The 24,286-nt window shown below is 35.9% G+C and overlaps 1 protein-coding gene across 1 annotated transcript; it reads left to right on the top strand.

Moving 5' to 3' along the window:
• Nucleotides 1-1,031: 1,031 nt before the first annotated feature.
• On the top strand, nt 1,032-21,775 carry LOC118854867 (slit homolog 2 protein-like). The gene is made up of 5 exons (XM_036765067.1): nt 1,032-1,328; nt 4,487-4,558; nt 5,789-5,860; nt 19,121-19,192; nt 21,658-21,775. Exons 1-5 carry the CDS (start codon nt 1,150-1,152, stop codon nt 21,773-21,775), a joined length of 513 nt encoding a protein of 170 aa, XP_036620962.1. The 5' UTR covers nt 1,032-1,149.
• Nucleotides 21,776-24,286: the final 2,511 nt, after the last annotated feature.

The following is a 24,286-nucleotide window of genomic DNA, read 5'->3' as shown; positions in this document are numbered from 1 at the left end:
AAAGCCTGCACTCATTGAGTCTTGAAGATTTCTTGCTAAACTTGGCCTTCTCATCCCTCCTCCCAAAGAGAGGTGGCAGAGAGAAGGAACACCAAGAAGCCTATCTTTGGGAAATGACTAGTCTTTCCTGTTTGATTACCATTTAACAATTTTCTTTGCCTCAAGACTGGGTCTTGAAGAGGTTTGGGAGGTTTATTTGCGGAGCCCAGCGCTTCAAAGAAGTGCATGTGCGTTTTACAAACAGCCCTCCTCGGCTGGTGAGACTGAACGCACTGCTCGGTGCGGCTGCTCTTGGTCCTGCGGCTGCAGGTTGGGAGAGGAAGAGTGCGTGAACTGAGCTGCAGTTAGCCCAGGCTCCCAGCCTCGCCACCCCCGGGCTGCTTGTGTGGTGCTCTGTGGCGGCCGCTGGTCGCAATGCAGTTTCGCAAGAAGCGTGCAGTTATAGGCAAACGCGTATCGTGTGGCTGGTAGCTTGGAGGACTCCAGTTTGTTTCGGTGGCGGGGGCATTTTTTTTTTTTTTTGCCTCTCCCCGAGCCCGTCTAAGTTGACCTCTCTCCCTCTCCTTTCCCTCCCCACTTCCCCACACCTTCTCTGTCTTTCAAAAAACTCCTCCAGAAATCGATAACCGGAGAGAGCCTTTCTAACTGTAGGGGGTGAGCGTGTGTGTATGTGCAGATAAGACACAGACACACAACACACACTCACACCCTCACACACTCACAGAGCCTGGTCCTGCATCATCTTTGCCGTCAGGAGGAGAACGAGAAGTCTAGGCTGCTTTTACCGCCAAGTTGATCCTTGGACAAGAGGGTACGCGTGAAACCTTCGGACTTATTGCTGGACTCTCCAATCTTGGCGATAAGTGAAGTCGAACACTGCACTGTGTTGTGATCTTCGCAGACCTAAACTTCTCGAAGTCGCGTCTGCCAGGAGGGTGGAGATAGCAAGGGGTGGGAGGCGCGTGTGTGGGTTACGGTGCTTTTACTATTATTTTTATTACTATTACATTTTCTTTCTTTTTTTGGAAACTGTCCTCTGGATTGACGCTTTGAATCTGTATCTCCAATTTTGGGGATTGTTCCCTGGGGGCGAGGGTGGAGTGGTATCTTCAAGGGCTTGTTGGAGAAAGACCAGACAGGAGGAGGAAGATGTGTGGCTTCGGCTTTAAGAAGCTGTCCCTGTCGTTGGGATTAGTGCTGGTAGTTCTGAGCAAGGTGGCGCCGCAGTCGTGCCCGGCGCAATGCTCTTGCTCCGGGAGCACAGTAGACTGTCATGGGCTTGCGCTGCGCAGCGTGCCGAGGAATATCCCTCGCAACACCGAGAGGCTGTGAGTAACTAACGCACCCCTTCCTTCTCCCGCGTGCCCCCTCCCCCATCTTCCTTGCCATCTCCTGAACAACCAACCTCCATCCTCTTCCACCACCACTTTCCCCTCAAAGGGTCTGGAACCGGGACAGTTCTTAGGATAGTAGGAGGTAGAGCTGGAGGGGACCCTCCACTTCGTTTACAGATGATGAAACTGAGGCCCGGGGAGGATAAATGATTTGCCCAAGGTCAGTTCTTAGGAATCCTCAGGCATGATCCAGGAGAAGGAATTGCACAGAAGGATACGTGCCCCTGCCATTCCCTCTTTTCTGCTCCGCCGCCCCCCTCCCCCTTGCATTCCCTACCCAAGGATGGGGAGAGAAGAGGGCACTCAGGCCATGAGGATAGCCTTGGAAAAGGAATGAGGGCTAAGTGCTATCGAACTGGTCTTGAGGTTTATGGGATGTGTAATAGGCTTGCTTCTCTTTTCTCTCCTCCCTCCACTACCTTCTCCCTCCTACTTTCAATACCGAGTTGGCCCGTGGGCGGGGGTGAGGGGAGGAGGGGGGTGCCGGAGAAGTGGACTAGATAAGGGAAACGGGCCATTTTTACACCAAATGCAGTTGCCCTGTTGTTGACACTCGCGGTTTGGTTTCAGGTCCCTCTCGCTGCTATTCTCATCATCGGCTTGCGCAGCGTAATGTTAGGCGACATGAAAGAAGTTAAAACATTAGTCCCACTGCTTTGTGTTTCACACTAGAAAGGAGAGGGAGGGATAATAAGGGAGTAATGAGGTTGCTGGTCTCGCTCGGTCTGCTGCTTATCAAAGGACAGAAGGAGGACTAAGAGACCGATCAGTGAAAGGCTGAAAGTCGCAGGATCGGGGAGAAAGTAATTCCCTTTCCGATCCCACCCCTTCTCCCTTCCAAACCCCCTCCCCTCCTCCTTTTCCTAACGTCTAGGAAGAGGGTATTAGGATGAGGCATGCTTTACTAGGCAGGGTCAACCTGAAAAATGCTAAACAGTTTAGGGTGAAATATCCTCATTCATAGACGAAGTTTTAAAACTGGAAAAACCTGAGCCTCATTGTGGAGCAGTCACTGTGGTGGCAAATCAGTGGCCTCCCCTGCTCCGGGCTGCCCAACCAAGTCTGCCCCGATTCTCCACGACCTGCCTCCCCCTCCCACCCCCCACTACTCGTCGGCCTTTGCTGTCTCTTTTATGTGGCAGTTCTGTTTTTCTCCATCCGTCCCCTCCCCATCTTCTCCCTCCTTCAAAACCCTAGAAGTCTGTAATAAAGAAATAAAGCCAGAAACCGTTTTGAATGGTCCACAAGATCATTGTATAGGTCTGCCCTGGTTCAGTGAAGTGAAGAATTGAGGCAATTATCTGTAATAAGCAATTAGGCGATGCTCCCCCTTCTTTCTCTCCCCCACTCCCGTTGATTCCCCCCCCCCCCCCCAGCACAGTCTACCATCGTCTTTTTGTCACAGTTATTTTACTTTTTTTTCTAGGCAAAACTATGTGCTTTGGGGGGTGGCGGTGGAGAGAATTACCTGAATTATCCAAGTAATTGCCCAACACTTCCCTTCAGTGGCCTGTGTTTGTGGAGCAGATGGGAAATTGGCATTTACAACTGTTTATCTTTTCCCAAAATCTCTTTTATGACATGCAGAAATGGACAGAATTTTCAAGCACTTGCCAACATGCCTGCCATGTACATGGCAACATTTTCCACATAGGAGCTATTTTTCTCATGAATCACAAATTATCCTCTGATCCATAAGAGCCAGTTGCCAAATCTTGCTCTCCTCCCTTCCCCCCTTCTCCTTTGTAAATGGCTTCCACCAGTACTGGCCGTCCCCTACTACTCCTCCACATGACTTCCCAGTCTTCAGTTATGGGCAAGTTGTGTCCCTATCAGGGATTTTCTTGTCAATGTGCGATCCATCCAATTTGTCGCTGTTAATTTCGTGTTAAAGTACTAAATAGATCCACCAGAACAGCCCCGGAAAGACTGGTAGGTTTAAGCAAACAACCTACTTGCTAACTTTCTGGGGAATGGGACAGGGAAGGGCAAATAAGAAGAAGGAAACAGACCAGATTCAAACTTCTTTCTTTAGCACTTGCCATTTCGTGCTGTTCAGAACAGTTTAAAGATTTAAGTACAAACATGTCTTACTCAACAAAGAGGAACTGCACTTACAAAAGAAATACCAATGAGTTGCTGGTCTCTGGATTTTTGGGGAGGGGGAAGGAAATTGTAAAGTGGTTCAGAAGGAAGTTTACCCAGCTAGACTTCTAAATACTACTATTAAAAAGTATATACTTTGTACAGATGTAACAAAGTCAAAGGTAGGGCTCACTGCACTAGTGTTTTCTCCCATCAAGGAGTACATTCAGACACAAGCAAAGCCTGGTTTTACTTGTAATGATTGGAACCAGGGAAAGATTAGATTTTGACCTAAGATTCCAGAAAAGGAGGTGGTAACTCCAGAAGGAAAAATGGTGCTGAAATCTGAACAAAAATGGCAGGGCCTGAATCCTATTTCCATTATTGCTTCTGCAAGGAGTTTTCACTTTACAGTCACAGTGGGGTTCCTTGGGCTGCAAATGAAGAGTTTAGTTTTCATACAAACATAGGATTGTTGGAAGGTAAATGCCTGTAAATGCAAATCTTTGAAGTTCATTCCTTTTGATGGCACTTCTTGGACTTGCCCAGGGAAGTTTTGGCCACAAGGTGTTTCGTGCTTTTTAAAATGTATTTTTAAAAGTTCTACGGGGTCTGTTTGAACAAATTGAAGAAAAGTAACAGTAACAAAGTCACTGATTTAAGTACAAAAATTACTAATAACGTCTTTAAGAGTACTAGAAGAACTTGGTGATAAAGAGTACCACTTGGATGATATCAAACCTATTATACTTAATGTGAGTCACAGTCATGTCCAAATGATTTAACTTTACCAACTTTATTCATTGACAAGTTAGGAAATACTTTCCAACTTATTTCCAGGTTACCTCTTCTCCACCCCACCCCACCCCCATCAGTTCTTAAACTAAACAGGATGAGAATTGGTTTCGATGAACGTCAAAATTCCTGCTATTTTTGCATTATTTTTTAAAGCTAAAATGAAGTTAAAGAAAATTGAATTTTAATTTCACTACTCTTATTTCTCTTAGGGACTTGAATGGAAATAACATCACGAGAGTCACAAAGACTGATTTTGCTGGCCTTAGACACCTCAGAGTTCTGTAAGTGTGAGTTTGATGCCTTGTAAAGATCTGTTTTGGGTTATTTATTTTGTGGCACACTTTAAAAGCCTCAGTGCCACAAGCATAAACTTTAAGAGAGTTATGTTTCTTTTCTATCATTCCTTTTTCTAATATCATGTAAATAATACAATGATTTCAAGATATTGTTATAAACATTGGAAGATTGCTGTGGAATACAGAACCATAATTTCACATTAAGAATTAAGGTATCCAACATCAGTATATTTTGGGTTCTTAATGAACTAGAAAGAAAATAATTGTGACTGCAGTTTATGAAGGTGAAAATATTCAATCTCCTAAAGTATATAGGTTTTGTCAGTAGAAAAAGTACTGGTATGCACTTTATTTTTAAACTTGAAACAGTCACTTTGTGAGCTCGTCAATTAAAAAAAAATAATTGTCTGAATTATTAAGGAAATATTCTTTCTTAAGAGTTCCTTACATTTTGGCTGCTCCGGAAGTGATATTTTTATAAAATTTGCTAAAATTTGACTTTTAGAGCAAAATGTAGAATGGTAAATATTTCCTTATCCACTGCACTCATTGGATGAGAGTGAACAGTAATTTAAGATTTACGTAACTTAAAATGTTGTTACCCACAGAAGAATTGCAGCTACTAACATTATTTTGATTATATACTTTTGTTAAGTATGTAACTATTTTCGGTGTTCATGGTTTAAGAGATAGGCTTTTCCCATATTCATTCAAAGCTGAGGTAAAGCTGTGGTATCTGTATATTGATTTTTTGGTTAAGGGAACAAAATATATATACACACACATTTGTATGTGTCTGTACACATACACACACACACACACACACACACATATATATTTCCATGCACATATGTATATATGTATACAAACATATCTTTGCATATATATGCATATATGTCTGCCATACAAAAATCACAAAACAGAGCTTTGATCTATTGCTCTTTAGGGCAAGCAGTATTCTTAAAAAGAAGTTTTGAGTATTTGAACTGGAAAAGTTTTGAGCAACAGAAACTAACATTAGTGTTTGCCATTAAAATTGTATGTTGTGTATGTTTCTCTTGCTTCGTCCCCCCAAGGTGCCATTATTAAGCTGGACAGTAGATCTTAAAACTAAGTAAATAAAACTGAGAAGATTGTAAGCTAGTAGTTGCTTAAAATACAATGTTTGATAATTCTTAGTGGAATTTAAATACAAGTTTCCATTTTTTATTTCAGTCAGCTTATGGAGAATAAGATTAGTACTATCGAAAGAGGAGCATTTCAGGACCTTAAGGAACTGGAGAGACTGTAAGTACTTTCAATTTTACATTAATGACAATAAAACTTGGTATTCTTTCTTTTTTACTTAATTTGGATCCTAAGCACTTTGTAAAAACTACAGGCTCTGACTCCTGAACTGTTTATTCTAAAGGGAGAAGAGTAAACTATTTTCAAGATAACTAGACAATAGGTGAAGATCTTGAATAAGTATTACTAAATAAAAGGAAATATTCGAAATAAAGACTGATTTTCTTAAGAAGGGAATTGACTTGGAAGTCGGTAGTTCTATTTTCAATAGTCAGATGTATTTATAGTTTCCTCTTGCTACCCACAATATTTTATATTATTTGCCTACCCTAGTATGCAAGGTTAAACGTTTCTTCTTATCATAATTGATTAAAATATGGTATAGGAATAAAAAAAATCCTTAATCCTCATCCTACTTGTCAGCTTTGGTACATTTTGTATTCTCATTTAGTGAATTATATGTTTTAAATTTCTACTTTCTCTTAAAGTTTTTTTCCTGTGAAAACAAACACTTCAAATAAAATATCATAGAGTCAAATTTCACGATTCTATTGTACTCTTATTGCAACTTTTGACATTATTAGTTGGTAGGAAAGGGAAAATATGAATTACATGAGTAGAAATGTAAGTGAAATCTCTTGTACTTGTGTACTAAACTTTAGATAATTTTATGATAAATAGACCAAAAACAGAGTTCAGAGCTTAATGTGATCTTTAGCTTTACCCTTCTACATATTACTTTTTTAGGATGAAAGGATATATTTACTCTCTTTTCATTTGGAAATGATGACATCAACTCCCAAATTGGGAACTTGAGCTTCAAATATTTTTATACAATTTCAATACTTCTGATTTAACAGTAATTTCATACAGTTGGAAGCAGGAACAGAAACTTCTTACTGAAACACCATGAATGTCCTCATGTAAGATCAGAAGTTCCTGGGGTGGGAGAAGTGAGGCATGTTATTTATATAAGATACTAATACACATCCAAGTTCATTATGGGCCCAAGGAAAAAAAGTTATGCTCTCATCATTACACAAAAGTGAAGAATAATTCAATCATTTAAAAAGTGTTTGTAAACTTACAGACCATATTTTTTTTTCTCTTGAACTTAGTAAAACAAAAATACCTCTTTCAGTGCTTTATAAATTGTTAGGTAAGAGAATTTATAATATTTCTGTTAAATATACTTGTATAACTTGAGGGTAATTTGACTATTGCTACCTGAAATTGACTTTCAGAAAAAATCATATTTAATTCATTTCACAATAAACACTGGTTAGTGACTACTTACAAGGCTTCAGAATGCTCCTGTGCCCCTGATTCAAGATTTCTAGAATATATATAGATCAATCATCACTAGTCACCCAAAGTCATTTTCAAGTCATTATTTTCTTTAAAAATAATTTATATAGGGATTTAACTTTAAGAAATTGATTTAAAATGAGTAATCATCTTCCTTTGTAATGGGTAGTATTTTGGACTCAATTATTTTAAGTAGTCATTTATGATATTGAGCTTAAAGTTTAAATTAAGACTCCAGATTATGAACGGTTTAAAAGTGCTGCTAAAATCTTTGTGGCTTAAAATGATGCACCTTATTTTTATTATTTCACATTTTAAAATAAATATGATAGCATATGTAAATTGAATCTTTTTCATTTGCGAGGTGAAGTTGTGTGATTTGAATAATTCTAAGCTGCAATTTTTCTAGAAAATAATTAGTTGCTTTCCTTATGACCTGAAATTTGATTAGGGTTATAAGTAGGTCCTATTTTTTTTAAACTTTTTTTTCCTCCTGGGAATTTCACTTCATCCCAGAACAATTTTCCATTATACTAAGACTAAGTCAGATGTTTCAGGATGGGAGGAGGATTTGTAATTTTGAATGAAAACTAATATATATGCAGGACCTCTTTAAATCACCCCAGCTGTTGGCTAAGAGCAAATATTTCATATTTGTGAGGAAAAGCTGAGAAAATTCCTTTTGTTTACAACTGCCAAGTCCATCTGATGGAGGCACATTGTTATCTGACAGCCAATTCATCTCCTTGGGACTCTGGAATTCAAAACCATTTCTTAGGAAACTTGTGGATACACTTTTCAAATATTTCTCTTTTTGTATGTGAAATAGTTAGTAGTTGTGTGAATGCACACATTTCTCCAAACTATGTAAGCTCCTTTGAAACCAACTGTTTTTGGTTTAATGCAGTAGTTTTCTATGCACAACAGAGAGTCCAACAACCTTGTGAGCATGGTCTTTCCTATTCAATTTTATATTTCATTTGGAGCCAGAAGCTTTTTAAAATTGTTTTTTTAGAGACAAGCTTGAAAGATTCAAAATGAAGTCTTGAAAAACAGTACAATGAGTTAATTGCAATCATTATATGATCTTGTATTCTTCCTAAAAACCTTAAGGTGAATTTTCTAATTTGTAACATTCATTTTCAACAGATTAAGCTTTGGTTACTATAATTATGACCAATTTTACGTTGTAATTATCATTCATATGTTTAAATAGTGCAGTGACTTGTTTGATTGTCAATGTTTGAAGAGCAGATTTGAATAAAAACAGTAAAGGTGTTTATATAAAGTATTCATTCTCAAATTGTCTTCATTTTTACAAATATGTGTGAAACAAAAATAATTGCAAATGGATTCTTCCTAAATATATTGTAAGGTGTTGGGGTTTTTTTTTTTTGGTCATAATTTTTTGCTGCCTTAGCCATAACTCCATCCATGGAGAAAAATAGAAAAACAGAAGAGAAGCGGCACACATATTCTAAGTTTTGCGGTTTTTTTTTTTTGGAGGGTGGGGGTGTTGTCTAGCATTTGTGTACTTCCTTCCCATTGTTTATGACAGTGACAGTATCTGCAACCAAAACAAGGTATCAATGTAAATCTCCAGTGTGTTTTCCCATTGAGAAGAAATAATACAAACTGAAGAATTTGAGTAAGATTTTGGGTGAATAGCAGGATGAAATTTAATTTCAGCATCTAATAAAATAAAGTATCCAGAATCAGGTGGCACAGGTTCATCATTAATATAGGTGGTTATAAAAAAAGGAATAATTTTACTGCACAACATATATCCACACCATTGGGTGTTCTAATAGTCTATAACTACAATAAGAAGAAGAATAAGAAAAGCAAATAGTACTTACATAGAACTTTCAGGTTTATAAAGAGTTTTACTGATGTTTTCTCTTTTTAGCCTTACAACAATACTGGGAAGTAGATGCTATAATTATTCCTATTTTACAGATAAGTAAACTGAGGCAGAAATTCACTTGCCCAGGGTCACATAGATAGTAAGTGTCCAAGGCTGGATTTGTCTTCAGGTCTTTCTGACTCCAAGTACAGCATTCTATACGCATAGACATATTGCAAAATTTTCAGAAGATGGAATGTAAGCAATAATTATATTATCCTGCTTATTTGACATTAGAATGAAACCTTAAGTACATGGCACATGTGGATTATATTAATAGATCTCATGTTGTTTAGGCAAAATGTTTAAAAACAGTCAAATATATTCATGTGATTAGGTGAAAACTCACACTGTTAACTTAATAAGAATAAATTAGGGGGAAAATGCCTAAAACATTAAGAGCAAGGATATGCATTTTTTGGTGAGTGTATATTTGTGTATGTGTTAAGACACAGATAAAATGTGAAAATGACTTTTTATCTGAATTAATTTTCAGTTGAAAAAATATCAGTCAATGAAGTTTTTTGTCTGGCATCTTATGTTCTTTATTGATCAAAAAATATTCTCCCTGGTCACACTTTATTTCATTGGACTAGTGAAATGCAGTGTTCTTCATTTACAGCTTAATGAGATAGTATGCCATGTAGTGAGTTTTATTTCATACCCTCTTAAGGGGATCCTGTACGCTTGATATTTTCTAGTAGTGAAAATTAGGTTTTCCTTTTCCCATTGAGTAGAAATGAAAATGCTCCAATAACAGCAAAGAGTGTGGGAAAGTTTTTAGATTTTTCAGGATTGTCATTTGCTTTGCCAACAATCATGATTTTTTTTATTCATTTGTATGACAAATATGAAATGTGTGTTATTGGGCCACATAAATGAAAATTGACACCACAATATGGAAAAATCATTAATACTAGACTTTGATGAGCTTATATCACTACCAATCTATTCTCTTTAAGAAGAGTTAAAATGTGCAGCAATAAGGGTAAAACCTTTATATGTGCACTTGTATTCTGTAATAGATAACTTATTAATACATTACTGTCGATATACATATACCTACTATAAAACCTCCAGATTTAGTAGCTTTGTCTTTGCTATTTACAAAGACTTTTGCCTTTTAAATGCTGATTCTTTTTTTTTTTGCTTAGAAGAAGGATTGTCACAATTTTTACACTAATCTACTAAAAATAATTATTTAACCTGAGAAACTGGTGATGGATTTTAAAGTGTTTACTAAGATGACACATATACTCACTTTTACCTTTAAAATCTAAATAAACATACACAGCATGTTGAATCTGGATTTGAGTGGACGTGATAACCAGAATGGGTACTGAAAAATTCCACTTTTTGAAAAGTAACATTTTTTTAAAAGATTCTATATACACACACTCCCCCATGCCTGATGGCTCGCAGTACAGAACATGAATAACTACTTCTTTCCTGAATTTTTGTTGTAGGTAGCTCATAGTGCTCGGTGAGCTCAGGGGAAGAGTATGTTGTGGAACAGGTCTAAAGGAAAACACCAGTTATTCCTTGTTCACCAAGGATATGGAGAATCCCTCTTCTCGTAGCTAATCTTACATCACTTCACAGAACACGTTCATTTTCTTGGAGCGAGGACAAGCTCAAAGTGCTAATCTCCTTGCAAACAAAAAAATTTACAAGTTCTTTCTAAAAAGATTGTGCTTGGACACCTGCACACCTGGGTTTTAAAATGACTAGCCATTTTTTTAAAGGGGCTTCTTTAACAAATTAGCTCTCAAATAATAGTATGAGTGTTGAAGATATGAGGCAAAAGTACTTTAAATCATCAACTATGTATCATCACTTTGACATTTATGAAATATGGGAACAATTTTCACTTTAGAAGTATGAGCAATATTGCAGTAGCCTAAAAAAAACTCCTATTCCTCTGGCTGACTTGTGAGCCTCCACAGCTTGTACATGCTCCATGTTACTTTAAGTAGTACATTTTATTCATCTATGAGAGTTTCTCATGGGACCCTTTTTATAGGCCTAGAAGTTAAATTGTGGTGAGAAGTCCTGTTTGCTTTTTGCAGACCTTTTTATAAATTCTAAAGCAGCAAGGCTGTTTATTTTTCCCACATCTGTTTTGTGCTCATCCTTTGTGAGGATCCAGTGTTTGCTGGATGCTCTCTTTTATACTTACTCTGAAACGAGTAGTTTAGTTTGCACTGTTACAATATATGTGTAGAGGCAGAGATTGTTAAATGTTGTACATTTAATTGTATGTTTCACTAATGTGGAGTATGTTTAGATGAAAAGTACTGTTGAACTTTCTACTGTTCTACTTTCTTGACTTAGTTTCCCAACTTTAAAAAACTGTTGAGGAGCTTTTCTGCCTGCTTTTTTTGAGTTTTGATATATATTATTTCCTTTTTTTCTGAGCAACTTTTATCTGCCAGTCTGGTATAAATATTGCTAGACTAAACCAAAAGAGCTGCAGCCATTGTTGGAGAAAGATATGTACACTGAACAATCTATGAATGAGGCTTATTCAAAAATCTACCTGTTAAATAGAGAATTGTAAAATAAATGTCTCTTCTCTTTGTAACACATTTAGCTAGTGCTGGCGCAGTCAGTGCATCAGCTTATGGACACACGCGCACACACACACACACACACACACACACACACACAATAGATGATGATTCTAGATAGGTGAAGTTTTCAAGCTTGATCCCCCAAAAGAGTTCATAGAGGAAGCTGGGTGTAGGACTTCATTGAGTCAATGAGGTTACCTTCTGAACCTTGGAAAAATTAACTTTCCTTGTTATGTGAAATATGTTCTAAAATTATATACCCTTCACAATGTATCTCCCCATGCTGTTTCATAATAGCTGTAGCTCTAGAAAGTCATTTAGAATTTTCTGTTGTTTGAATTACTGAAAAAGTAAAATTTATGGGGCAGCTAGGTGGCTCAGTGAATAGAGCACTGGCTCTTGAGTCAGGAGGACTTGACACTTACTAGCTATGTGACCTTGGGCAAGTCACTTAACCCTAATTGCCTTGCCTTCCCTGCTCGAGAAAAAAAAATTTAACCCTTAACTATGAATATATACACACACACTATTTTCATTCATTTTTTCTTTTGCAGTAGTATGTAATAGTACAGTTATATGTAATATATTTATATATGTATGTGTATGTATATGTATAATATGATATGTAATAGTATAGTAATAACCATATTGTTCATTAGAAAATATAAATAATTTTCAAGGATGAATTTTTTATCTTTTATTTGGGTAAAAATAGCAATGGAAGAAGGCAGAACAAAAACCAAAATATACTGCCAAATGCATTGGTCAAGATAGAGAATGAAAGAAAACAAGTGATATACTATAGCAGAGAAAGTCAGTCTTGCAGTCAGGAAGAATTGGGTTCAAGTTCTGCCTATGAGACATGCTGACTATGTGACTTATGGACAAGTTATTTAATTAGTGTCTTAGGCAGCTCTCTAAGATTCTACTACCCACTTAGTCTTATACATGGCAGTTGCTGACCTACATCAATGGAAGTAATTTCAATATCAGCAGTTCTCCACCCTAATGAAGTCATAGGCCTAGACCAAGAAAGAAAATAAACAAAATAAAGCACTTTTTTAATGCTTCCCCACCCAGCTTCTCCATCCAGTGGTAAAAGGGTAAACTTTCTTCAAGTCTGACTTGCTCAAAAATTCTCGTAGGTATTTCTTAAACATTGTCAAAATTAAAAGTGTCTAAGAAATAATAATTAAGTGGTAATTAAACTGTAAGAGAAAATAAAGCAGGGAGAAACTTGAAGCTTTCTTTTCATACTTTTTATCATAAAGAGGAAGTTAGAAATATGAATTGTAAGAACATAGTGCTTGTTTTAATTTTATGTTTCAAAAAAGGAGAAGATCAGAAAGGAAATGTGTATTAGAAGTCATTTGAATATGCATATCTAAGTAGCAGGAGCAGTTGACAAAGAATAGTTAAAAAAAAAGAAACTATTAAGCAGCATCTCAGAGGCTGGCCAGGAAGATTTCTCACAGTGAATAACATAATCAAGGGTGGTACAATGAAGATCAAGAAATTATTATTGTGCTTTCTAATTTCTCCTATTGCACTAGGGCAAAACATTTCCTTCTTGCCTTTATGTTGGAGAAAGATGTGGAAAAGGCATGTTGCATACACTTGCAGACTCTATGAAAAGCCATCACCAGAGCTATGAATCAGGCATGGCCTGTACATGATATGGCACTAGAGTGTTTAGGAGGCAGAAGGGAAATGCATCAGTGCCATGCATGAGGGCATAATTCCATGCCATTTACTGAAGTGGGATGTCAAGATGTCATTCTCCATCTTTGTACATCTTGCCTTCTGCATAATTGAGTGTGAGTGCTCTGAACAATGGATAATTGACCCACCTGGTTTGATTAAATGGAACTCCTGTAGGTTTCTGTTTGTTAGCATACATTCCCCTTGCTGATGCCCTTAGCTCATTCTGTGCTGTTTCATTGTTCTGTGGCAGTCAGTCCAATTTTAAACTTCACTGATTCATTTAAAGTGGAGGGTTTCTTTGGACACAGTCATGCCTACGATTTAGCAGAGATGTATTTACTGTTATAGATAATGTAGTTTTGTTGTCATGCTATAAATTGGCTACTAAAATATTCACTGTCTTGAATGCACTGAGAGGTATTTTGTTTTGGTATTGTTTTGTTTTGTTTTATTTTTACAAACATTAGGGAATATAAAGTACCAAAAGGATAGGGGAAAAAGTTGCAGACAATTGTTATTCAAGAAATTCGATCAAGAGAACAGTCATAATTATTGATCTCCTAGGTCTACTCTTTAAAATCTTTATGAGCATGTCCTACACACATATTGAGGGTATCTTTGATGAATACAGGCTTTCACAAAGGATTATCTACTGCTGTCTACATTTTTAGACATAAATGCCCAAAAGTTGCCAAGAATACAAGACTCCATTATGTTTTAGTGTTCATTGGCCACATAAAAACATTTGATGAAGTAAATGAAAATGTGTCTCATATATAGGCGTATTTGTGTATGTGTGTGATTGATAATATAAGACTTCATAGGTAAAACCAGAGAGATGATTGTATTTAATTATCAATTATTATCAAGTGAGGATTAAAACAGGGAGTGTGACACTTCCCTGAAGGATGCCCTCCCCAACACCCAAAGGCAGAGAGATTATATAAATTAGGAGGCCCATCTGATACTTCTTTTCGTGGATAATATTGTACTGATTGCTTCAAACTCCAGAACATTTTAGGCCCTCCTCAATGAAATATATAATTACTCAGGAGAGACTGAGTTAATAATGCAAGAGAAAAAACTAGGCAAAAAAATATACTTGTTGTGCAGACTTTGACAGGATGGCTTGTCCATCCAAATTGATACACTCTGAGTACTGAATAATGAAAATAAAGAGCAGTTGTGCCCAGAATTGAAAAATAGCAAGAGAATGTGTTGGATTGCATTTGGGAAATTACACAATGTTTTCAATGATCCTAAACCACTCCCCAACAAAACAAATGCACAAACAAAAATAGAACAAAAACATTCTCCAAGCAATGTTATAAGTTTGGGAATCATGGAATGCCTTGGTGACTGAATAACAATAATAACAGCTAACATTTATAAAATATGACTCTTTGAGTTTTGCAAGGTGCTTAAAAATATGAGATCTTTCTAATCCTTACAAAAACCATGGGAGGTAGACTCTATTATTATTATTCCCATTTTGCAGATGAGGAAAAAGTGAGGCTGGCAGAGATTAAATGACTTGCCCAGGGTCACATAGCTAGTGAGTGTTTGAGGTCAAATTTTAATTCAGGTGTTCTTGACTCCAGGTTCATTACCACCCAGCTTTCTCTGAAGAATCAAAGTTGCAAAAACTTCCAAAAGGCAGTGGATAGAAACATGGTAGCCACAAGTATGCCATAGCATATTTCTTGTGTTAACAAGAAATGATGTAAGGGAAACGTGCCTTTGAGACAAGTGGAGAGCTGGTTATGTAACAGCAAAAAGAGATAGTAGATTAATAGACTAGGTCCATGCTTTGGTACTTATGAAAGATAAAAAAATGGTGGAAGGTCTGCCACATCTTGGGAGAATCCTCTGTGCAGAATTTGTAGGAGAATATGGCCTAGATGTGAACAGGATAAAAATCATGGCCAGGTTGCCATCTACACTAATAGATGAAATCACAGAACCATTAAAGTATACTAAAATAAAATCTCATCAGAATCTTTGCCCTTAATAAAGTGTCTATATATTTCACACATATTTTAGTCCTTAAGATAATGTTTTCTTCACTTCTGATTTCTCCCTTGCTTTAAGACTCTGTGTTCTAATGACTTTGCATTGTATATTACTAAATATTTAGTACCAGATTCTTCAGTTGTGTCTGAGTATTGTGTACTTATACCTATGAACTCATTAAAGCCAGTGGGAACAGGCAAGAGAAGGGGGTCCAGAATATACTGGCAGAAAAAAGGATAATGTTTGTCATTAAATCCCATTGAAAATGTATCTGCCATGGCCCCCAGGGTCTCGCATCAATTTTGAGTTTGACTTTCCTTTCTAATGAATCTTAATGCTGAAATATGTAATGCTTGACTAGAGGCAAGACATGAAATATTTTTTAAAATCAAATCTTCAGCAAATGCAATGTAATTATAATTTTAAACTTCCTGAGTTGTGGAGGAATGCGTTTTAATGTAAACATTTTATATTTCCTTTTATTCTGGGATGTGTTCTGATTCTGCCTCAGATAATTATTAGCTAGCGATGCAGAGCAAGTCACTTAACCTGTTTCAGCCTCAGTTTCCTCATCTACAAAAGGACTTGATTACCTCTGAGGTCTCTTCTACTTTTAATTCTGTGATCCAATGAGCTTTCTATTTTATGTAATTAGAATGTAACTTGAAGATGGAAAACTATGTGTAAAGGCACTATGAAGATTTTCTTCCCTCTTTAGATAATCCATTCATGCTTATAATTATATGCATAGCTCCTGTTACCTGAGATTCCTCACTTAGTCACCGTAAACACTCTAAAATTTTACCAGTTGGAGAAGAATCCAGGCTTTGAAAGTTTCTACAAAAAGCAAATACTCCAGAAAATATTCAAGGGTGACTATTAGTTATACCTCCGATAAGTTAAATTTATTAGATTGATTCCATCCTAATGGCTAGCTGAGATAATATTGGAATATCATGAATATCAAGAACAAGCATATAAGCGTTGATAAAATGTAGAGACGTGGGATTCTAGATGATAATAGAAAGAAAAGAGCACTTGGTGCAGTGTGGGCAGCAGGTAGAGAAGAGAAGCTGCTGGGTGGTGAAAGAGGGACAAAGAAGTGGAAATGGGAGAATGATGAAGAAAACTTATACATCTTTGAAGCTTACTCAGGGTTATCTTTCTATGAATTATACTTCTCTAAGACACAATTTTGCTAAATAAAGAAAACACCCAAAGGATTCCTAGGGAGTTTCTTTGAAAGTGCCTTCTTAAGTGATTATTTGCATACTTTCAGGGGAATTGTGAATATTTTTAATGCTTTATTAGAGAGAAATTCTGTTGTCTTCTTTCATTGCCTTGGTGTGGTATAGAGGTAACCCTGGATTCTCAAAGACTAGACAAATAGAGGGGAAGTTCCACTAAGAAGTTTGTGCTTCCTACCAAGCTGGGGAAATCTCCAGCGTAGACCATCTTTTGTGTTTAAAATTTCAGATGCTATATTCACAAGTCCTCAACATGGGAGATGCAAAAAAGAGAAGGGATCCAGAATTATCAATTGTTCTACAATTTTTGTGTTTACCATAGGATCAAGCTCTAGATCTGGAAGGGACCTCAGAGACTACCAAGTTTAAATTATCTAGATAAGGAAATTGAGGCCCAAGCAGGGTTAAGTGACTTACACAAAGTCGAACAGGCAGCAAATTTCAAAAGAGGGATTAGAACTCAACTTCTCTGCACTGGAGCACAGCATTTACATTGTAATTTATTTTACACTTTTCATCATCAATAAACACTTCAAAAAAGATTGAGTATCATTCTTGTGTAGGGCTGCATTTTATACTTATTTACTTAACTTAAAACAATGAAAATCATACCTATTTTCTATTTCATCATAGAATCTAAAAGTTGGAAGGACCCTCCTATCTCCTATCTTATGCTATAAACTACATTATAACATTTTGGTGGATGATCATCTAGCTTTTTCTTAAATACATCCAGTGATGGATGTATTATTGCCTTCCAAGGCTGATTTTTAGGTTTCTTTCTATTGGTTCTAGGATATGTCTAGTCCTTTTTAGAAGATGGATTTCGAAATAATTGAAGACCATGGTCATGTTCTGCCAAAGCCTTGCTTTCTTCAAGCTAAACATTTTCAATTCCTTCATATGCTGATTTCTAGATACTTCAAAATCCTAGCCATTCTGCTCTTCACTTCTCTTTTAAAAAAATTGTTTATCTTTGTTTAGGAAAAGTATATGCCTGGGAATGAAGTCAGTGGTCTTCAATGAAATGTTAAATTGCAGATTTGAAGTTCACAAAATTGGAAAATGACTAAATTTTGGCCAAGATTTGTCTATTTTTTTGCAAATACATGTGGATGAACTGGGTGTAGTTACATAATTCTACAGCATTAGGGCTTAAGTGGCACTGAATTTAAATGTATTTGAGATCAATTCCTTTTGACATTTTAAAATCTCGTTGTATCGTTCAATCAGTACCAAAATCTATAGATTGGAGTTGAGGATCAGCGTCAAAAATAAAAACTTGATTTATGTTACTTAGGAGAATGGTCCTCAAAGTGTGTACCATAAAATTCTAAGTGTTATTTTATTGCAGATAAAAGAACTTTGTAAATAAAGGTGTTTAATATAAATTTACTTTCCCAGCATGTGTAGTATAAGTACAGTATTCACAAAATAAAACAAAATCATATATTACACATAACATGCTAACCTCAAAACACGTCAGACCTTGAACTCGCCAAGAACTCAACAAAACCAGCTGCTCATTTTGAAGGGAAACTTCCCAGGCTCACTTCTCTCAACTCTCCCTTAGGGTACCAATTTAATTGTTCAGTGTGCCAGGATTCCTCATGACAAAGTATACTGTGATACGAAACCCTTCCCCCACCTGCCTGCCCAAAATTTGAGAACTCCTCATTTAGAAATTGGCCCTTTTGGGATCATTTTAAGACCTGAGTGATCATGGTGTTATTGTGTTGGTGTTGATGGGCTTCAATATTGCTGACCCCTCATTCACTAGTTCTTGATTTTCTTTACACTCGAATGTGAATGGAGGAGCAGAGATCATAGACAATGCTCTGTTCCTCTCTGCACTCCCTAATTTAAAGATGGGCACTTTAGGTGGGAAGTGAACTTTTTTTAGTTTATTTCATTTATGGCTATAGCAGGAAATGAAATGCAGTTAATAAGGGGAGTCATTGAGGCAGCGGTGTGCTGGAGAATTGTGAAATTTTCAGTGTGAACCTTTATACCTTGTAAATCGGCTAATGCTGCAAATAAGAGCTTATGATTTCTTGTTGATTGTCTAGATTTAAGAAAGTGATGGGAGAAATGTCAGTAGAGCAGATTAAACTTAAAATTGTGTTGTGCTTACGTTTCTTTTGTTGGAGAGGCAGCTGTTACATATTTCCCAGCATATTCTTACATTAAGGAGACCTTGACTTGAATCTGACTTGTGGTGACCTTTGTTCCATAGATAGACATGGTAAGGTTTAAAAATTAGTTCTCAGTAATGGTTGCCTCATATAAACTGAATGTAGTTTTACATAATGGAAACATTTTTAAAAGTCACACAACAAAGGGTACATCAAACTTTTAATTTGTAATACTTGAATTCTCCTGAATGTTATTCATGTCTTTCTTAAAATACAGGATGAGCTATCATAATGCAAAGTCACTGTTTCATTGTTATATGTTATCTGTAACATTAGCTTTATTTTTATTTTTGTTTTTCTGTTTTTCTCAAAAGGCGCTTAAACAAAAATAACCTTCAGCTGTTTCCTGAGTTGCTGTTTCTTGGGACTTCGAAGTTATACAGGCTGTAAGTAGACACAGTTAGTTATTGTTGCTTTGGGTAGTACCTTGCATTTTATTAAATGTACTTTGAGGCTGTTAACTTTGCTTTCTTGGAATCTGTCCACTGATAGGTTTCTGCATTTTAAGTTTTGCTTTGTTTTTTTTTTTTGCTTTCTTTGGGAGTTATTTGACTGGTCTTTGTTGGTTTCAGTTATTTTTTTGTTGGTCTACAATGGTTTATTTGTATATCAGTTAGAATAAAATTGCATAAATATAGCAGTGTGTCCACTGTTGAGCTTTCCTTAACACCTCTGTCTCTTGAAGTCTTTTAGTTGAGCTCTGACTGGAAGGACAGCTAAGTTTTATTCTCAAGTATTTTATTTTTTTGTTGGAGCATAGTAGTTTAAGAGGAAATTGGCGAGATAATTTTTCATAGTTGGGAGTTCATAATTTGGTTTTGTGATACCATTCTGTGGTCAAATAGTGATCCTTTTTGGTGTGAAATGTTAATACAGTATATGTGAAAATGGATCTTAATTTAAAACTTTTCGTCATGCTAAACTGTGATAATAAACTAAACTGTGTGAATGACTAGGCAGTGAGATTTGAATTTTTGCGGCATTTAAAAAATTGTTAAAAGAACAAACTGCAAGAAAGGGTTTATTTAGGAATATCCCATAATTTGAGTATCAAACAGAATATTTTAGTGCTCCCTAGATAGTTCATTCATATTGCCAAATAATTATCCCAGTTGTTACTGGATCTGTTATTTTTTTCAGCATGGGCATTTTCTGTGCCAATCAACTTTGTACTTTTCTACGAGTTATTAGAGAGTCTTTGAACATTCTTGTGGTTATAAAAAGGAAAGCATTCCCCTCCAGCCAACTCGAGGATGAGTTCCTCCATGTTTATATAGGATGGTCCTCAAATAACAGCCATGGTCTCTTTCAGGCCTGTGGTCAATGCCTTTTCATTTTAGAAGACCTGACAAACCATTCACTCCACTGAGTGAAACTTTGTTGTCATAGAGTTACCTCCATGTCATGGTGAGACATAGGAGGATGTTTGTGGAGGATCAAATAATAGTAACCGCCCAAAATAAAAAGAAGTTTTAAACATGAGATTTTCTGGTCATAGATATGTAGCATGAGAATCTGGGGGATGTTCTTTCAAAGTATTATAATTGTGAATAATAAAGTATTTTTCATTATAAATGTGAAAATACCTTTTTGGAATGCATGGGATGTTTGAATATTTGGAATGACCTCAAGGGAGCATTTGGATGAATAACAAACAAGAGGCAAACATACAGTTTTGGAGGGCTATGCAGAGGTGACCCTACAGTTTCAGGGGTACTTCAGCAATCCCAGAAACAGGAGGGCTGAATCATTTGTTTACTTCCTCAGCCTAGCTTGCTTCCTTACTGTGTTTGATATATGCCTTCATTCATTGTGTTCCTACAATTTGGGAAAAAGTTGTATCCAGCTGGAATGCCGTGTCTTCATTGCAAATTCTAATTTTTTTGGCACTGTTCAGAAAAGATGGTGAAACAAGTTTGTCTAAAAGTGCTAGCCTTTTTGAACTTTATAGGACTAAATAAATGTTTCTTCAGGTTAATTTGACCCATTTATTTACTTATTTTAAATAAGTAAAGGAAAACAAAAGCTCTTGAGAATCAACTTTTATTTGTATGAGGTCTTTTGGTAGGAAGCATTTTGAAAAAGTATGGAAGTCTGGAGAATGCTATATTTATAAAATTTCTGGAAGGGGTGGGGCTTTGATTAAAGTGTCTGACTGCTGAGAATTTGAGAGACTTCAGAGATTTTGGAGATTTATCTTAAAGCCTAGTTAATTTGCACTTGGTTTCAATATTAGCATATGGTTTCACACAGAGTATTCTATGAGTCTGATCTAAAATTGGTATTGAAAACTGTTTAGTACAGGGAAGCAATAGGCTAAAGTCAACAGGAGTTCTGTACTGAGAAGGCAGGACCAGAGCTGTACCATAAAGTGTAGGATTGAAATGGTCAAGAAGAAGGAATAGGTAAGCATTTCTAGATGGAGGAAACAACATTGTGTTTTTGGGTGGTAGCAGTAAGAAAGAGGCATTATTGAACTAATTAGCCCTTCATTCATTCAACTATCATATAAATAGTTCAAATTATGTACATATAATTGCACTAAATATTGGAGAAGACAAAATTTGTGGAGTAAGGGATGAGGTTGTGTATGTAAAGCCCTTTGTAAACTTTAAAATACCATATAAATGTCAACTGTTATTATTATTGTAGTTTAAGAAGTGACACTTGATAGAAAGTCTTCATTACTACTGTTTTATCAAATTAATTCATTAAGTGTTATTCTAGATACTTCGGCCATATTCAATTGGACATTTTATACCTGAGAGACCAGATTACTAGGAACTACAGTATTCTCATTTCAAAAAGCTGTTTCTGAACTTTAATAATAATTGTTTCTTGCAAAAATTAGATCATTTGAATTGTTAGTACATTTCATTAATACAGTGACAAGTGGAAACTTCTCTGTTCTTTGTGATAAGAAGACAATTGGTGTCACAAACTTGGGTCTTCTGGGTGATGAACAATAAGAATTTGTTTATTATTATTATTAGCAAGGATTTATCCAATGGGTTTCCTGCTTAGTATAATCATTCAAAGTAGGCAAAGCAAAAATGGCAATAGCAGTGGACATTTTTATAGTATTTTAGGATTGACCAAGCCCCAGTAGTACCTGTGTAAAGAAGGTGCTAGGTGAAGATTCCTCTCTGGAAATTCAAATTTAAGCCTATGAAATATGTACCCTGCAATCTTATGAATACGTTCTTGGTATTTTTTTTATTTTAAAATGAACACTTCTTCAGGTAGGATGAGAGATGACAGTAGCTGATAAAGAGCCTTTTCTGTAGTATTCATTTATTCTGACCAACGATAATTAGATGGATATATAAAAAAAACAGACTTACACTTGAACTCTCTGGTCCAGCGAAGTTGCTTATTTAGAGAAATTTTGTCCAACTCAAAAATTCCAAGTAAGAATTTCTGTTGTACGTGGTTTTATATAGTCGATTGGCATAATGCTTTAATTAATTACTTTAGTGTTAATAATTTTCTGATTTAGTAATATTTCTGCTTCTAAGGAATTATCAAATAAAAATGTTAATCCATTTCATATGTTTTTAGAGACCAAGTTTGCACTTCTTCTATTGTGAGTTTAGCTATTTAAAAAAAAGCTAATTGGATGGAGCACACATTCTGTAAACTTTCTTTGAGCTTCTGTGAAGAATGATCACCATTTGACTGACTCCCTACTGTAAATGAGATGCCAGGTGAAGAAGCCCATATGCTCATTGCATAGCCTAAATGCAATATAAAAGAAAAAGAGGGTACACTGTATATGAATTATGATTAGACATGGTTGGTTGCCGCCAGCGGCCAACTATGCTTTCCCTTTGCTGTCTGCTCCAATTTCTCTTTGGACGGGTTGAGAGAGCACTACATGTTCAGGTCAAGATGTTTGCTCAGAAATAGTAGTACAGTTGCAGCTGTGTTTGTTGGAGCAAGAGACTAGTTTAAATAGCATTACCATTTATCCAGTCCATTAACAGAACTCTGTAAAATAATACCAACTCTGCATAAACTACAGGACAGTGTAATAAAATTACAAGCACTTGTTGACAGATGGGAAGTGTAAGTAAAAGAAAGTGATAGGTTGAGGAGTTTAAAAGAGACAGTACATGATTTTCTCAGCTCAACTAGATACCCCACATCCTCCTTTACCTTCCACCCCATCCCCTTGAAAGTACCCACACTTATTTCTGTTGTATTCTTCTGAGTGGGGCAAATCATTTTCAAAGCAACCTGAAGATGGTTGTAACCTAGATTACATTTACATCATGGACTGAAAGAGTTAGGTGTGTTTTTTTTCTTTTTGGTCATTGATTGTTATATATGGCTAGTAACTGTGAGTTCATAAATTCAGTAGATTCTTCTTACCCACCTATTATGTGTAAGGTACATAGTTTAGTGGATAAACATAGTTAGTTGCTCATTCACATAATCAGATTACTTGAAATTTGATTTACTCACAAGCAATTCACACTTTCATGTTGAATTTTCAACTGCAAACCCTGGCTTGTTAGAGAAGAATTTCATTTGGCAGTACTGTGGTTAGCCTTTTGGGTTACACATATTTGTTTTGTGGTTTTTAGTTTATTTTTTGAGCATTATTATATCTACCCTAACATAAACTTAAATATTCAAAGCACTTCTTTGTAAGTCTTTTTTCTCTCTACCACTACAAAAATGACATAGGTACCACATATATCCAAGTGGCTTACTATTCAGTTTTCTTTAAATCTTATTGTGAAAGCCTTTTTTTTTCCTATTTGGAAGTGGAGTTTATAGTTTTCAGGTACTTAGATCTTCATTACTTGGAATTTGTACATTATTATCAATAGTAACTATCATTAAAATGCCTAGTGAATGCTTAACTGAAACAAATATTTTTAACCTTTAAGTTTTCTCTTAAGACCACAGCTTCTTAGTTGCTATTTACTGCAAGATAAATACCAATGTAAGAACTTGTACTTTTTGATCTTTCTCGATATGCATTTTTGATATGGCATCTATATGTGTAAAAAACAATGTGGATTTTTCCTTGAGAAACTTTTAAAAAATAACTTGATAGGACCAGAAACTTTAATAAACAAGGCTTTATTTCTTAAATCTCTGTCACTTTCAGTGTATATAAGTTGATTGAGCTAACATTAAACCCCAGAAATCATTCTAGATAATGGAAAACTAAATTAAATGGTTAGGAGAAAAAAACTAGATTAATTACCTGTTTTACCTCCTTAGGGTTTTCTAAACACTGAAGTGTTTTGAGAGATACAACAGGTTGCACAAAACCAGTGGCTGCGTTTTTTTTAAGCATAAAAATATACCATTATTTAATCTAATTATATTTAAAAAAATAAATCTCTAACTCCCCAAACAGTTCCCTCATGTCAGTTTAGTTACTTAAAATCCTTGTAGTATAGAATAAAAGCAGAACCCTGCATGGGGAGCCCTTGCAAAAATTCCTCTTGAATTAATTTCTG

This window comes from Trichosurus vulpecula, chromosome 6 (assembly GCF_011100635.1).
Source record: "Trichosurus vulpecula isolate mTriVul1 chromosome 6, mTriVul1.pri, whole genome shotgun sequence".
NCBI lineage: Eukaryota > Metazoa > Chordata > Mammalia > Diprotodontia > Phalangeridae > Trichosurus > Trichosurus vulpecula.
The sequence above is the reverse complement of the archived record's forward strand: the minus strand, read 5'-3'. Positions and strand labels throughout refer to the sequence as shown.

Coding starts and splice junctions, on each gene's coding strand:
- LOC118854867 (XM_036765067.1), top strand. CDS start 1,150: ATGTGTGGCTTCGGCTTTAAGAAGCTGTCCCTGTCGTTGGGATTAGTG. Junction 5,861..19,120: donor CTTAAGGAACTGGAGAGACT/GTAAGTACTTTC, acceptor TTTTCTCAAAAG/GCGCTTAAACAAAAATAACC. Junction 19,193..21,657: donor ACTTCGAAGTTATACAGGCT/GTAAGTAGACAC, acceptor TGCAAAAATTAG/ATCATTTGAATTGTTAGTAC.